The sequence below is a fragment of the Nansenia antarctica genome (genome assembly GCF_963989245.1).
Source record: "Nansenia antarctica genome assembly, chromosome: 1".
Taxonomy (NCBI): domain Eukaryota; kingdom Metazoa; phylum Chordata; class Actinopteri; order Argentiniformes; family Microstomatidae; genus Nansenia; species Nansenia antarctica.
This window is the reverse complement of record NC_137674.1, coordinates 22354038-22370069: the sequence shown is the minus strand read 5'-3', so window position 1 is coordinate 22370069 and position 16032 is coordinate 22354038. Positions and strand designations below refer to the sequence as shown.

General features: G+C 48.2%; 1 protein-coding gene across 1 annotated transcript in view; it reads left to right on the top strand.

Moving 5' to 3' along the window:
* Nucleotides 1-10663, top strand: part of dnaaf9 (dynein axonemal assembly factor 9) — a gene marked incomplete at its 5' end in the record, with an annotated part of 37057 nt that extends 26394 nt beyond the window's left edge. The window contains 9 exons of the mRNA XM_080539156.1: nucleotides 415-452; nucleotides 715-850; nucleotides 1455-1541; nucleotides 3749-3855; nucleotides 4145-4219; nucleotides 6690-6862; nucleotides 8827-8892; nucleotides 9741-9834; nucleotides 10534-10663. Of these exons, the coding sequence (XP_080395282.1) occupies nucleotides 415-452; nucleotides 715-850; nucleotides 1455-1541; nucleotides 3749-3855; nucleotides 4145-4219; nucleotides 6690-6862; nucleotides 8827-8892; nucleotides 9741-9834; nucleotides 10534-10640 (883 nt within the window). The 3' untranslated portion in view covers nucleotides 10641-10663. The remainder of the gene's footprint in view (nucleotides 1-414; nucleotides 453-714; nucleotides 851-1454; nucleotides 1542-3748; nucleotides 3856-4144; nucleotides 4220-6689; nucleotides 6863-8826; nucleotides 8893-9740; nucleotides 9835-10533) is intronic.
* Between the last annotated feature and the right edge of the window lie 5369 nt (nucleotides 10664-16032).

Here is a 16032-nt window from a genome sequence, read left to right as displayed (position 1 = left end):
TGGATGTTCCCCCTGTAGCAGGTGACAGACCCAATCCAAACAATAGGAAAACCCTCTAATCAATGAGACTCTGAGACTCTGAGCCTGAGGAGAACTGACTTTGCTATGAGGCAACTCAGCAAATACTGTTTTTAGTTGCCTTGACTGTCAGTGTCCGTGTGTCTGGTTCAGTTAGTTGTGTCCTAAGGAGGGAACAGCCTCTTTGGTTAAATAGCTAAGTGGCTAAGTCGTTTATTGCTTTACAAATTTGACAAGCGTTGATGTGCTGGCGCGCTGCGGGCTGCAGGCTGCAGGCTATACCTGTCATATCACCCATACCTGCTGAGGTGAAGGTGCAGCACCTCCAGGCTGTGTGTGACTGACCGATGACCCTAACCCTAACCCTAACCCTAACCCTCTCTTCCTGTCCCACAGGTTCTCCTTCCCCAAGCTGGTGGAGCAGTGCAGCCAAGGTCAGTCTGGATACTGGCCGTCATACTGCTGCAGATGTCAATGTGTGGGGGGGGTTTTGTGTGGGTCGCACATTTCATACAACGGGCAATTCAAAGTGCTTTACATACATTATTAAAATACAGCAAGAGGAGCATAGTAAGAACATAAAAATGACAATGAATAGAAGCAAATATAAGAAGTAAGTCTGTGTTCCTCCTCCTCTGTCTGACCCACCTGTGTGCTCCACCTCCTCCTCCTCTGTGCTCCTCCTCTGTGCTCCAGGCGTGGTGAGCACCGTGGTCTTCACGGGTCTGACGGCGGACCTGAAGCACCCTCTCCTGCAGCAGCTGCAGACGCTGGTGCGCGCCTCCAACCCCAACGCTGCCTTCCTATTGGCCGAGAGAGGCGCCGTCACCAGGTCAGCGGGGCGTCTCCTAGGAGACCGTTACACAAACATCTGAATCCAGCCAATCAGTGTCCTTACCTTCAGAACTGACATACAGGGCCTGCTGTCAGAGATTTGGCTTAACACTAGAACAGCCGTGTCTATGTTACCTACTATAAGAGCCGCCTCGGGGGGTCAAATGACCATAGTCTTTACATGTAAATGAGTAAATTAGCCTGCCTCCTACACAGAAAAACTGCTAAATATCTTTATACTAGCTTATCCTGATGTGATTCTGAAAATGTAAGGATACTGGGTGGTAGAACGCACATATCTAGGACAAGTCATGAAAGGAGGATCCTGAAATTTGATCGAGTGCAAAGATATAACCCTTTGTTTTTTCCTCACAGGGTCAAATATGGCTGTTCTAGTGTTAATGACCCCACCGATGGCTGTTCTAGTGTGAAGCCTAGTCAGGACTAAATCACACTGGCAGTGGAGCATCTCCATTGAGGATGCTTTTTAATCCAGGATTAGAGTTAATCTCCATTGAGGATGCTTTCTACTAGTCAGGGATTAGTCTTAATCTGAGCCATGGAAGCAGCCCATCATGACTCATCTCTCTGTTTGGTTTCAGGAACGAGGACGTGAATCTGATTCTGTCTGCAAGCGGCTTCTCCGAGGCTCAGATGCTGAGAGCCCGATACCTCCTCTACCCTGGCTGGTGAGACCCCTAGCCCTGACCCCTGACCCCTAGCCCTGACCCCTAACCCTGACCCTAGCACTAGCCCTACGCTACCTTCTCTACCCTGGCTGAATCATCTATCCATCTGTCATCATAAGAAAAAGTAATCTATGCTAGGACCAGCGGCGATTGGCAGTCACAATGCTAGAAGAACAAATAATTACTTTTAGGAGGATGAGGAGGTCTTTAGGAGGGACAATTGAGATGTAGCCTGAAGAGATAGAGGTCTTCAATCTACGGCGGAAGATCGGTAGTGACTCTGCAGTGCTGACAGCAGATAGGTAGAGACTCTGCAGTCCTGACAGCAGATAGGTAGAGACTCTGCAGTCCTGACAGCAGATAGGTAGTGACTCTGCAGTCCTGACAGCAGATAGGTAGAGACTCTACAGTACTGACAGCAGATAGGTAGTGACTCTGCAGTCCTGACAGCAGATAGGTAGAGACTCTGCAGTCCTGACAGCAGATAGGTAGAGACTCTGCAGTCCTGACAGCAGATAGGTAGAGACTCTGCAGTCCTGACAGCAGATAGGTAGCGACTCTGCAGTCCTGACAGCAGATAAGTAGAGACTCTACAGTCCTGGCAGCAGATAGGTAGAGACTCTGCAGTCCTGACAGAAGATAGATAGAGACTCTGCAGTCCTGACAGCAGATAGGTAGAGACTCTGCAGTCCTGACAGCAGATAGGTAGAGACTCTACAGTCCTGACAGGAGATAGGTAGAGACTCTACAGTCCTGACAGCAGATAGGTAGAGACTCTGCAGTCCTGACAGCAGATAGGTAGAGACTCTAAAGTCCTGACAGCAGATAGGTAGAGACTCTGCAGTCCTGACAGCAGATAGGTAGAGACTCTGCAGTCCTGACAGCAGATAGGTAGAGACTCTGCAGTCCTGACAGCAGATAGGTAGAGACTCTACAGTCCTGACAGCAGATAGTTAGAGACTCTGCAGTCCTGACAGCAGATAGGTAGAGACTCTACAGTCCTGACAGCAGATAGGTAGAGACTCTGCAGTCCTGACAGCAGATAGGTAGAGACTCTGCAGTCCTGACAGCAGATAGGTAGAGACTCTACAGTCCTGACAGCAGATAGGTAGAGACTCTACAGTCCTGACAGCAGATAGGTAGAGACTCTGCAGTCCTGACAGCAGATAGGTAGAGACTCTACAGTCCTGACAGCAGATAGGTAGAGACTCTACAGTCCTGACAGCAGATAGGTAGAGACTCTGCAGTCCTGACAGCAGATAGGTAGAGACTCTGCAGTCCTGACAGCAGATAGGTAGAGACTCTGCAGTCCTGACAGCAGTGGGCAGCCCCTCCCACCAGCAGGGCGCCTGGATAGTGAGAAGTCGTGACTAGTAGCAGCACCTCTCAGCTGTTTGACAGGACAGATCCTAGTTGTTGATCTCTGGCTTACCTGAATTCCTCCTCTGGTCTAATTGCCGTCCGCTGCGGTGGAGCTGCGGTGTCGGTTGGCCCTGTTCGGGCCCACGGGGCGTCTAATGTTCTGTTGCCAGCTGCCCCCAGCAGCTCAGTAAGGAGCCCTGCCGTGGGGGGGGCGTGGGGGGGTTTGGGGGGGCCGTGTGCCGCCTGGCCAGGCCTCCCCCTGGACCCAGGCCATCTGAACACCCCACGCCTCGCTGCTCTGCCTAATACGGACCGTCGCTGAAGCCTCGGTCCACATCACACACACACACACACACACACACACACACACACACACAGACGTCTGCTGCCCCCCCACATCACACACACACACACACACACACACAGGACGGCTGCTGCCCCCCCGCATCACACACACACACACACCAACACACACAGGACGGCTGCTGCCCCCCCGCATCACACACACACACACACACACACACACACACACACACACACACAGACGTCTGCCAAGGGCCCGCTGCTGGTTGATTTAGTGATTCTGGGCCTAATTTGTAATACTGAAGAGAGAGACAATAATGCTCAACACACTGTGTGTGTGTGTGTGTGTGTGTGTGTGTGTCTGTGTGTCTGTGTGTCTGTGTGTGTGTGTGTGTGTGTGTGTCTGTGTTCTGTGTGTGTGTGTGTGTGTGTGTGGTCTGTGTGTCTGTGTGTCTGTGTGTCTGTGTGTCTGTGTGTCTGTGTGTGTGTGTGTGTGTGTGTGTGTGTGTGTGTGTGTGTGCATGCCTGTGTGTGTGTTCCAGGTCTCAGGGGAGGTTCATCTCTGGGCGTGTGTGTGTGTCTCTGGGCCAGCAGAGTGTGGCTCTGCCCCGGCCCCTGGAGAGGACCAGGTTCCTGCAGCACTGCAAAGGTGAGAGGGGGAGGAGCCTGGTCACGTGACCTCATCATCATCAGCACACACATAGGAGCTGCTGCAGAGGGACGCAGACGTCCTCTCTGCCCTTATAAGGAGACGTCTGCTGCCTCACAATGACTCTGGCTGCCCTGCTGACATATGGTCCTCCCCACGCCCTGTCATCACTCTCTGTAATCTGCTGTAATCTAACGACTGTCTCTCCTCCTCCTCCTCCTCCTCCTCCTCCTCCTCCCCCTCCTCCTCCTCCCCCTCCTCCCCCTCCCCCTCCTCCTCCTCCTCCTAGCCTTCAAGTCATCCCTGAGGCCAAACCCCTTCAGAGGAAACGTGTACAACGTCTGGGGGAAAGTCCGGTTCTCTGGTAGGAGTGAAGCTTCTCCATGTTGTTCTACACGTTAAGAATAGCTTCAAGTTTGTTGTTACGTCCCATTATAGTATAATATACATAGTAAGTATAAGAGAGTAACATTATAGAATAATATACATAGTAAGTATAAGAGAGTAACATTATAGAATAATATACATAGTAAGTATAAGAGAGCAACATTATAGTATAATATACATAGTAAGTATAAGAGAGTAACATTATAGTATAATATACATAGTAAGTATAAGAGAGTAACATTATAGAATAATATACATAGTAAGTATAAGAGAGCAACATTATAGTATAATATACATAGTAAGTATAAGAGAGTAACATTATAGTATAATATACATAGTAAGTATAAGAGAGTAACATTATAGTATAATATACATAGTAAGTATAAGAGAGTAACATTATAGTATAATATACATAGTAAGTATAAGAGAGTAACATTCTTAGTGCTTCAGTTCCTCAACATTGCAGCAACAAGAGAAATAAAGTGGCAGTAGTTATAAAAACAAACAAAAATAAGGTAAATAAAATGGCAATAGCAAGATATGTCTGTTCTTTACTTCACTAAGATGATTACCATAATGAAGCAGAGCTGTGTGTTAGGGTTAGGGTTGCAAAATGCCTGTTTCCATATGGAAACTTTGGAAATTATGGGAAAGTTTCCCAAACTTACAGGAATTTTGCAACCCTAGTTAGATTACTGTAGTAATGGGAATGTAGACATGTATGTGATATATATTCTGCCTCATGTTGTTAAGCTTTACTCAATGAATGTGACTTTTCCTTGGTGAATATTTGATCTGCACTTTGCGTTTCCCAGTTTTGGGAATTATTAGAGACATGTTTGCCTCCAGGGCAGCAACGTGGCTGACGGTAGGAACCTGTCCTGTCTCCTAGTCTCTCTGTTTTAGTTCTGATCATAGTCCACTGGTTTGGTTTGCTCCACCTAGTTTTACCACTTTATTCATTTGAGACGTTTCTGTGCAGATGTGGCATGGAGAGAGAGAGCAGGTTTGATCTTATGTGGAGTTTGTGTGATTCTGAGTCTGATGATGATGAGTCTGGTGGTGGTGAGTCTGGTGGTGAGTCTGGTGATGATGAGTCTGGTGGTGAGTCTGGTGATGGTGAGTCTGGTGGTGGTGAGTCTGGTGGTGGTGAGTCTGGTGGTGGTGGTGATGAGTCTGGTGGTGATGCGTCTGGTGGTGGTGATGAGTCTGGTGGTGATGAGTCTGGTGGTGATGAGTCTGGTGGTGATGAGTCTGGTGGTGATGAGTCTGGTGATGATGAGTCTGGTGGTGGTGAGTCTGGTGGTGGTGATGAGTCTGGTGGTGGTGATGAGTCTGGTGGTGGTGAGTCTGGTGGTGGTGATGAGTCTGGTGGTGGTGATGAGTCTGGTGGTGGTGAGTCTGGTGGTGGTGATGAGTCTGGTGGTGGTGAGTCTGGTGGTGGTGAGTCTGGTGATGATGAGTCTGGTGGTGGTGAGTCTGGTGGTGATGAGTCTGGTGGTGAGTCTGGTGGTGATGAGTCTGGTGGTGATGATGAGTCTGATGGTGATGAGTCTGGTCGTGATGAGTCTGGTGGTGATGAGTCTGGTGGTGATGAGTCTGGTGGTGGTGATGAGTCTGATGGTGATGAGTCTGGTCGTGATGAGTCTGGTGGTGATGAGTCTGGTGGTGATGAGTCTGGTGGTGATGAGTCTGGTGATGATGAGTCTGGTGGTGGTGATGAGTCTGGTGGTGGTGAGTCTGGTGGTGATGAGTCTGGTCTCTTGTGTTCTTTAGTGTCTTGTGGATTTAAGTTACAGTCCTTAGCATCACACTGTGTAGCATTAGCAAGTATCGTATATATTGTTTATGTTAATTTCTCTTACATTGAGTTGTATTACATTTGATGCACTTCTTTCATTGAGTTGTGATTCATTTGATACATCTCTTCCTCTATTGCCTTGTGGTACACTTTCTGAGTTTCTGAGTCATTTGTGGATGACATGGAAGTCTCTGTATGGATGACACGTGTTCATTAACACTAGAACAGCCATGCCTATTGTACCTACTATTAGAGCCTATTAGTCTTTACAATGGGAAGCTGCTACTTACACACAACGACCACTAGTTACCCGTCTTTTAAATTAGCCTACCTCCTACACAGAAAAACTGCAAAATAGCTTCATACTAGCTTATCCTGATGTGATGTTGAAAATGTAAGGATACTGGGTGGTAGAACGCACATATCTACGAAAAGTCATGAAAGCAGGGTCCTGAAATTTGATCGAGTGCAAAGATATTAAAATAAATTACTCACCGGGTCAAATGAGCCCATCCACGGCTGTTCTAGTGTTAACCCCACCAGAGCATGCAGTAGCATTGTATCCCAGCAGGTCTTCCACACGGTGGAGACCCGGTCATTACACAGAGCTGAGAGATGCTCCTAACCCTGACCCCTGACCCTGCAGACTCAGACACGCTGATGGAGGTGAGCTACAACACTGTGAGCGGGAGCCTGAGCATCGCCCCAGAGCGCGTCCCCCAGCCCCCCCAGGACCCCCCCGGCTGCTTCCTGCTCTTCCACGGCGTGGGGCTCACGCAGGACGGGCTCAAGGACTGGCTCAGGCTGTGTGCCAAACAGGTGAGACACTCCCTCAGCTGACCACCAGGTGACCAACCAGCCGTACTGTGGTGTCCAGACCTCCACCCTGACGTTGTCTTGTGTTTGGTGTCCAGACCTGACGTAGATGTGTTTGGTGTCCAGACTTGACGTAGTTGTGTTTGGTGTCCAGACCTGACGTAGTTGTGTTTGGTGTCCAGACCTCCACCCTGACGTAGTTGTGTTTGGTGTCCAGACCTGACGTAGTCTTGTGTTTGGTGTCCAGACCTGACGTAGTCTTGTGTTTGGTGTCCAGACCTGACGTAGTCTTGTGTTTGGTGTCCAGACCTGACGTAGTTGTGTTTGGTGTCCAGACCTGACGTAGTTGTGTTTGGTGTCCAGACCTGACGTAGTTGTGTTTGGTGTCCAGACCTGACGTAGTTGTGTTTGGTGTCCAGACCTGACGTAGTTGTGTTTGGTGTCCAGACCTGACGTAGTTGTGTTTGGTGTCCAGACCTGACGTAGATGTGTTTGGTGTCCAGACCTGACGTAGTTGTGTTTGGTGTCCAGACCTGACGTAGGTGTGTTTGGTGTCCAGACCTGACGTAGGTGTGTTTGGTGTCCAGGCCTGACGTAGGTGTGTTTGGTGTCCAGACCTGACGTAGTTGTGTTTGGTGTCCAGACCTGACGTAGTTGTGTTTGGTGTCCAGACCTGACGTAGTTGTGTTTGGTGTCCAGACCTGACGTAGATGTGTTTGGTGTCCAGACCTGACGTAGTTGTGTTTGGTGTCCAGACCTGACGTAGGTGTGTTTGGTGTCCAGACCTGACGTAGTTGTGTTTGGTGTCCAGACCTGACGTAGTTGTGTTTGGTGTCCAGACCTGACGTAGTTGTGTTTGGTGTCCAGACCTGACGTAGTTGTGTTTGGTGTCCAGACCTGACGTAGTTGTGTTTGGTGTCCAGACCTGACGTAGTTGTGTTTGGTGTCCAGACCTGACGTAGTTGTGTTTGGTGTCCAGACCTGACGTAGTTGTGTTTGGTGTCCAGACCTGACGTAGTTGTGTTTGGTGTCCAGACCTGACGTAGTTGTGTTTGGTGTCCAGACCTGACGTAGATGTGTTTGGTGTTCAGACCTGACGTAGTTGTGTTTGGTGTTCAGACCTGACGTAGTTGTGTTTGGTGTCCTGACCTGACGTAGATGTGTTTGGTGTCCTGACCTGACGTAGATGTGTTTGGTGTCCAGACCTGACGTAGATGTGTTTGGTGTCCTGACCTGACGTAGATGTGTTTGGTGTCCAGACCTGACGTAGTTGTGTTTGGTGTCCAGACCTGACGTTGTTGTGTTTGGTGTCCAGACCTGACGTAGTTGTGTTTGGTGTCCAGACCTGACGTAGTTGTGTTTGGTGTCCAGACCTGACGTAGTTGTGTTTGGTGTCCAGACCTGACGTAGTTGTGTTTGGTGTCCAGACCTGACGTAGTTGTGTTTGGTGTCCAGACCTGACGTAGTTGTGTTTGGTGTCCAGACCTGACGTAGTTGTGTTTGGTGTCCAGACCTGACGTAGGTGTGTTTGGTGTCCAGACCTGACGTAGGTGTGTTTGGTGTCCAGACCTGACGTAGATGTGTTTGGTGTCCAGACCTGACGTAGTTGTGTTTGGTGTCCAGACCTGACGTAGTTGTGTTTGGTGTCCAGACCTGACGTAGTTGTGTTTGGTGTCCAGACCTGACGTAGGTGTGTTTGGTGTCCAGACCTGACGTAGTTGTGTTTGGTGTCCAGACCTGATGTAGTTGTGTTTGGTGTCCAGACCTGACGTAGTTGTGTTTGGTGTCCAGACCTGACGTAGTTGTGTTTGGTGTCCAGACCTGACGTAGTTGTGTTTGGTGTCCAGACCTGACGTAGTTGTGTTTGGTGTCCAGACCTGACGTAGGTGTGTTTGGTGTCCAGACCTGACGTAGTTGTGTTTGGTGTCCAGACCTGACGTAGTTGTGTTTGGTTGTTGTGGTTTCAGAAGGAGGTGAAGAAGCCTAAGAAGACGCAGAGCACGCTGTCTCCACAGGAGCTCAGAGCCATCCACGTGAGTCCCCTAACCCTCACCCTCCATCCCTACATTATATAACCCTAACCCTCACCCTCCATCCCTACATTATATAACCCTAACCCCCACCCTCCATCCCTACATTATATAACCCTAACCTCCACCCTCCATCCCTACATTATATAACCCTAACCCTCTGTCCTCCATCTGCCCTCCATCTGTCCCTCTGTCCTCCCTCTGTCCCTCTGTCACTACATTATATAACCCTAACCCTCTGTCACTACATTATATAACCCTAACCCTCTGTCCTCCATCTGCCCTCCATCTGTCCCTCTGTCCTCCCTCTGTCCCTACATTATATAACCCTAACCCTCTGTCCTCCATCTGCCCTCCATCTGTCCCTCTGTCCTCCCTCTGTCCCTCTGTCACTACATTATATAACCCTAACCCACTGTCCTCCATCTGTCCCTCTGTCCTCCCTCTGTCACTACATTATATAACCCTAACCCTCTGTCCTCCATCTGCCCTCCCTCTGTCCCTCTGTCCTACCACTGTCCCTCTGTCACTACATTATATAACCCTAACCCTCTGTCCTCCATCTGTCCTCCATCTGCCCTCCCTCTGTCCCTCTGTCCTCCCTCTGTCACTACATTATATAACCCTAACCCTCTGTCCTCCATCTGCCCTCCCTCTGTCCCTCTGTCCTACCACTGTCCCTCTGTCACTACATTATATAACCCTAACCCTCTGTCCTCCATCTGTCCTCCATCTGCCCTCCCTCTGTCCCTCTGTCCTCCCACTGTCCCTCTGTCACTACATTATATGGTACCTGATCAGACACAGTGATGGTGAGGTTCCTGCTCCTAACAGCTTGTTCCTCTGCTCAGGTGAGCAGGCACCTGGAGCCCCTCCCCCCAGGCGTCTTCTACAACGGCCACCAGTACGTCAACTTCTTTGGAGAGAAACGGAACTTCCATCCACGTATCCTTTTATTGAAGCCAGCAAGGGTCAAAGGTCACATATGTGACTGCGGACGGTATTTGGAGCTACCAGGCGCAAAACAGAAATACGTTAAATCATCTTCAAACTATTTCTGACCTAAAAGTCAGATTTTCTTTTTTTTGTGCTACCATTCAACTTGAAGCTTTGAAGTACCCACTCGTTATTTTTCCGAACAGTTTTACGGTCATTAAATAGGTATAATCTATCAGCAAAATAGGCTTGTTTCTCATGCTTTTTCCGACGCGCTTGGGGGGTGGGCTGCATTAACATGTATGCTTTCACTTGGGTGTGATTGGCTGTTGAGCTCGCTCAAGGGGGAGGGTTAGCTCCAAATCTTTTAGAGACATTTTCTCTGCTTAGTGATTTCAGGTGTAGCAACTTTCAAATACTCATGTCGTCTTCAATTTGTTTCCGATTTCAATGTATGACGCATCATTTGAAAGCTTACAATATTTAGTTTAAGCACATGTAAAAACAGAACAATGACTTTGCCTACTGGTTGCTCTTTTCACTAGCAGTCACATATATGCTAATTATGCTGGGTCCTGAACCAGCACCAGGATTGGATAACGACCAGATCATTTGTTGTGTGGTTGTTTGAGCCAGGACACACTCAGCGGGTCAGTCCTGTGCTGAGTGATGCTGCTGTTGCTTTGCCTTACATCCGCCTCCACCCAGACATGGAGGAGTTCATTAAGCAGTACATCGACGACACCAACAAGGAGATCGACCTGTTCAACCGCCAGCTGGAGCTGCGTGGCCAGGCTGACCTGTTTGACCCCTAGGGCCTGTCCTGTATGTCTTCCATGTTGTCTTTATGTAAAGGGTTTCTGTGGGAGGGGAGGGAGGAGGGAGGGGGGGAGGGAGGGAGGGAGGGGGGGCAGTCAGCATCATATTGTGTTAAAGGAAATGCTTTCCATCCAGATGAAAGGTCCTCACCTGACCACCACATAGGAGCTGCCACATTAGCATTTTAACCCTAACCCTCTCTGTGGAAATAAAGATAGTAAGTCTGTAGACTTCAAGGGAACCAACTCCCCCCCTCCCTACAGCTGAGAGTCCTATAAGTTACCGTTTATTATAATTGGCCAATTAATGCTTCTATTTCTGGCTCAGAAGAGCTCTCAATCCCAGGATGCATCAGTTCCTGGAGGGTTCCCTGGTGGGTTCTCTCAAGAAATGCTCCTCTTGTCACACAACCCGTGTTCCACCTGTTTAGCCAGTCTGTCTGCCTGCCTGTCTGCCTGTCTGTCTGTCTGTCTGTCTGCCACAGCCTGAGCGTGGAGCTGTTAGTGTTTCCCAGCCTACTGTTGAGGAGTTATGGGTAATATGATCAGATAAACTGCTGTTGAGGAGTTATGAGTAATATGATCAGATAAACAAGAAAAGGGACTCATACACTTCCAGTACTCCTCAGACAGGTGCTGGAGCTAGACAAACAGACAGGAGGAGAAATAGGAACTCTGCAAACTGCAGAACCACTGCTGCTCCCTGGTGTGTTCATTATACAACAACACTGCTGACCCTTCTGGTCCTCATCAGATCTCCACCGGCTCGACAAGACTTCAAACAGAATTCAGTGATTACAGCCTAGGAGTAAAGCTTCTCTCCCGAGCAGCGTTGTTTGTTAAACTACTCTGCCCTCAGCTCTGAGCCAGTCCTCTTTGCAGTCTTAAACTTGGCAGGAGGCAGTTGGAGGTTAGCTAATCTCTAATCTATCTATCTAATCTAATCTGTGAAGATACAAAGTGTGGTCAGTTGTTAGGGTCAGGGGTTAGAGTTTAGGGTCAGGGGTCAGGTGTGGACCTCTCATCTCGCCCCCAGGGTTATGACCATGTCATGTTGCTGCTGACGTATATGATGATGTCATCACAACGCTAACAATAGAGGTGATGTCACTCTGTTGTAGCACCAATGCTCCTCTGCACCCATGAGATGTGACCTTCGCCCACGTGGGCCGTTGGGTGGGTTAGTTGGGCCTTTAGGTGGGATTGGGATCGTAAGCGGGTTTGGGTAGGAGGTATTTAGGGTAAGGGGAGGGTAGAGGTGGTTTGGGTTGAGGGTGGTTGAGGGGAGGGTTGGTTGGGTAAGACTTGTTAGTTGTGTGATCCTGTGCTACGGTAGAAGCAGTCACATCGTAGGGTGGTTGGTGGTCGGTGTCTCTTGTTCTATGCATGTTGTTATCCAAGAGCCTTCATGGCATTAACACAGAACGGGGTCAGCAGTGTGCACACACACACACAGCCATTCAGAGCTGTTGTCAAATACATTATCTTTGCGTGGAATGCATTGATTATGCTTATGTCGTAAGTAAACAAAGATCTGCATGTGATACTACACTACTGTATCTGTCCTGTTGGTCCTTAGACACCAGGCCATGCGGCCGCTCCACTGGCTGCAGATTGTAACGAGAGCTACAGGATGTTTTCAAGGACCAAAATTAGTGGTGGAGAGATCTTAGAGAGATTAGTATCTGAACAGAACAAAGCATTGGATTTTGAGATTCCAGGTCCAGGTGGATCTAGACCAGTCATTCCAGAACACTGCTGGCCCCAGCTGTCCTGACAGTATAACCTGGTGGGTGTGTGTCTGACCAAGCCATATAGACAGTCCATGGTAGATGTGCCACTGTCCTGATAGAGATGAACCATAGCCATGACGCCTCCATGTGTTACCCAGGCATGTTCCAGTCACACGCCAGGAGAGACGCTCCTTTTCTTAACCCCGTTCCCTTTCCTAACTTTATCAAACAAGTGCAATTGTACTCTGTGATATTTTTTTTCATGTATTCTACTATAAACCCAGAGAGAACTCTTTAAGGACTAGCTGTGGAGAAAGAAAAACAATGACTAAATTCTCAGTCTTGGCATTAACGTTCCTCTAGTTTGGCGTCTCTGGTCAGCTGCAGCTCTGAGCGCCATGCCGACCTAATCCACGGCGTGTAAGGGAAGAGTCGTTCTACTGACCAGTTCTAAGCAACAGTTGCCGTCAGCCTGTTCTGTCGTTAAGCAATACCGCAGGGACTAGTCCTAGTCGACTCACAGAGAAACAGCTCTGCGACCGATGATGTCGTAAGTATGGGACTTAATTTGGAATGTCCAACGTGTTTAAACAGAAACGCTGATTGGTGGAGCCGTCCTTAAAGGGTCTCCGGGGTTATGTAAACATGTTTGTGATACTACGCTCTAATTAGCACTAACGTTACTTAGTCGCACATACTACATAAAGTATTTGCATGTGTTAGGATGTCCTTTTGAAATTATATTTATTCTGATCAAATTGCCTTTCACCAAACCTGGTACAAACTAAAGAGAAAAATAATTACATTTATTTTACATATCTGGGTGAGAAATTTAATTACCTCGACGTAACACAATAAGAGTATTTTTGTAATGCTGTGAATCGAAAAATGGAAAATGCAAACGCGAAAATGTTTTCTTTCTTTCTCGCACAAGTTAAAAGCGCAGACAAGACAGATGCAGTTTTAAAGAATCAAAAAGAGAAACTGATTTGTTGTGAAAGAGAGATTTCTCTGGTCCAGCAGTGCCTTGACCACAGCTAAGGCCTCCACGCCCCTCGCCTGAGAGGCCTGGGGGCCGAGGAACCGTCCTGCAGTGTTGGTGAAAGGAATCCATGGAGTCGTTCTATAAGCAATGTGTTAAACAGCCAGAGGGGGCAGTAGAGGACGTCCGATGGGGAAACCGCTCGGGGGCTCAGAATGATTCAGGTATCAGAAATACAAAACCAAAAAACGTGTTTGGAAACGGAAGCCTCATATTCATGTGGTTTAGGGTTTCGAAACCGGTGATGCTTGTGGCTAAAGCTCATGCTCTCAAGCTCAGGCGAATAGCAAGGAGGATAGTGGGCAACCCTTTGGTTTGGGTCACCCCTCCTAATGTGCACAGTGGGGCCCAGGAAGCCCTGGAAGCCTTCTAGAGGTGTTCCCCGTTAGCGCCTACTCATCCCTCTGGCAGGCAGACTAAGCACCCTGCTGCCTCCATCCTTCATGTGGAGGCTAGCAGCAGTTTTGTAGCTGAAGTTATAGGACAAAAACAAAGTTTGGTGTTCATTGATTTTGTATGTGGTTAAAATCTGACGGACGGAAAATGGAAAATGTTCAGATCGGAGCAGATTTGTTTGTTCGTTCTTTTCTAGTCTCGAAGATTGGCTCCCATGTTCTAAAAGGGGCCAAATATTGGAATGTATGCACTTTTATGATGAGAACTGATATTTGAATTCAATGTATTTTATGCTTTTTTCGTAATTGAGAAATTATCTTACTTGGAGTGAAAAAGGATTTTCACTCGACCAAATGGTTGTCAGGCCCAACTTAATTAGTTTGGCCATTCCGTCCTTTAGGGTTTAAGGGAATCAGTCTGCTCGCAACAGTACCCACAGGCTGGGAGAGACTTCACTCAGGTTTATAGTTCTGGTGTCCATATCTGTCATAGTGGATTATACCCTAGTATACCCTGGTATACCCTGTTACGCCTTGTTAGTGGTTAGGTTTGTATCTATCCAAAAATGAAAAAGTAGTTGCTTATAGAACGGTATTGATTTAAGATGGAGGTCTTGATGGTGTTTAGATTTAGAAAAACAAGGGCTAACTTCTTCTCAAGTTGCTACCACCAATTTATTAATGATAAGAGAGAAAAATACAATCTTGTCTCAAACCTGACTACAGTACAACATATGTCAGAGGTTATGAATATAACCTCATAATAGGAATTCAGAATAGGTGATATCCAATTGTCATACTGAAAAAAAACAAGAATTCAGTAAAGTGAACTTGAAAAGTGCCAAAATATGATTTTAATTTCAATCTTTTGTTACTGAGTGTTGACAGAAAGTATGAAAGTGTGAAATTCATTGAATCACATTTGCACAAAACTACTGTAACTTTTGTTTTCTCCTGTGACCGATGCTTTTATAATCTAATTGTTGTATTTATTGCACCAAGTAATATTAAAAATATTTATATGGTTAATTCTATTCATTATTGTGTTCGTTCACAAACATCACACTGCGTCGCAGAGCTTTCCACAGGTCTGTAAAACTGACTTCTCTGTCCCTCTCTGTCTTCAGCTGCTCCGTATCCAGAAAATTCAGAATGTATGAATGTAGCTCAACATAGTACTGGGTTTGACACATGGTGAGATGTCATGGATTAGCTTAGTAGATCCAAGCCCCTGTATCCGTGCTCTATAGAGCTGTGTAGGAGGGTGTGGGACAGAGGGAGTTAGCTGTGGTGTGGGTACGTATGGCCCTGCATTAGTGTGTGTTTATTAACAGGTGTTTAGTGTGTTTAGTGTACAGTATGCAGGGAGGCATGAGGCCTGAAATAGAGCTGGGAGAATGGGAGGAATCCACTCCTGTTCACCACCACACAGACCCACTGTACACATCCCCTTCCTGTGTGTGTGTGTGTTTGTACGCACGCCTGTTTCTTCTTGTTGCGGTGCCAAGCAGATACAATACCCAGCATCACTAACCTCTGACACACACGTGCTTCCTCGCCCCTCCTCTGCCCCCCCCCCCCCTCTGCCCCCCCCCTCCCCTGCGCCCCCCGTCCTCTGCCCCCCCCTGCCACCTCCATGCCGCCAGAATCTCCCCAGCGACTCAGAGAACCTCCCCCCCCCCCCCCACACGTACACACACACACACGCATGCATACGTACAGTATCAGAGTGTCTGTTTACGCCCCTCCCCACCCCTCTATTGTTTTATTTTTACCGAGGCTGTGGGCCCGGGCTATTTCTGCTCCCGCTATTATGACAGCAGCATGTAAACACTCATCACTCTCACTGCCCCCCCCCTCCCCCTGCCCTGCCCCCCCCCCTCCCTCTGCCCTGCCCCCCCCCCTCCCTCTGCCCTGCCCCCCCCTCCCTCTGCCAGTGCTGCACTGCTAGTCTATACTCCAACAATGGGCCTTTCTGACGGGACCGTCAGCCTGACTTATTGGTTCATTCTTTCCTCTGCGTACAGCGTCCTGAGAGAGTCTCAGGAGGGCAGCAACCTCAGGGGGGGGGTGTGTTCTGACACCCAGGCTGGTGTGTGTTCTGACACTGTGACTGTGGAAACATCCTGATCCAGAGATCCTGTTTATTGCCGTGTTTCCACGTATCTGTTCTTGATACAACTTTATCTTTTTCAAAACACATCCAAACCATGCATGAG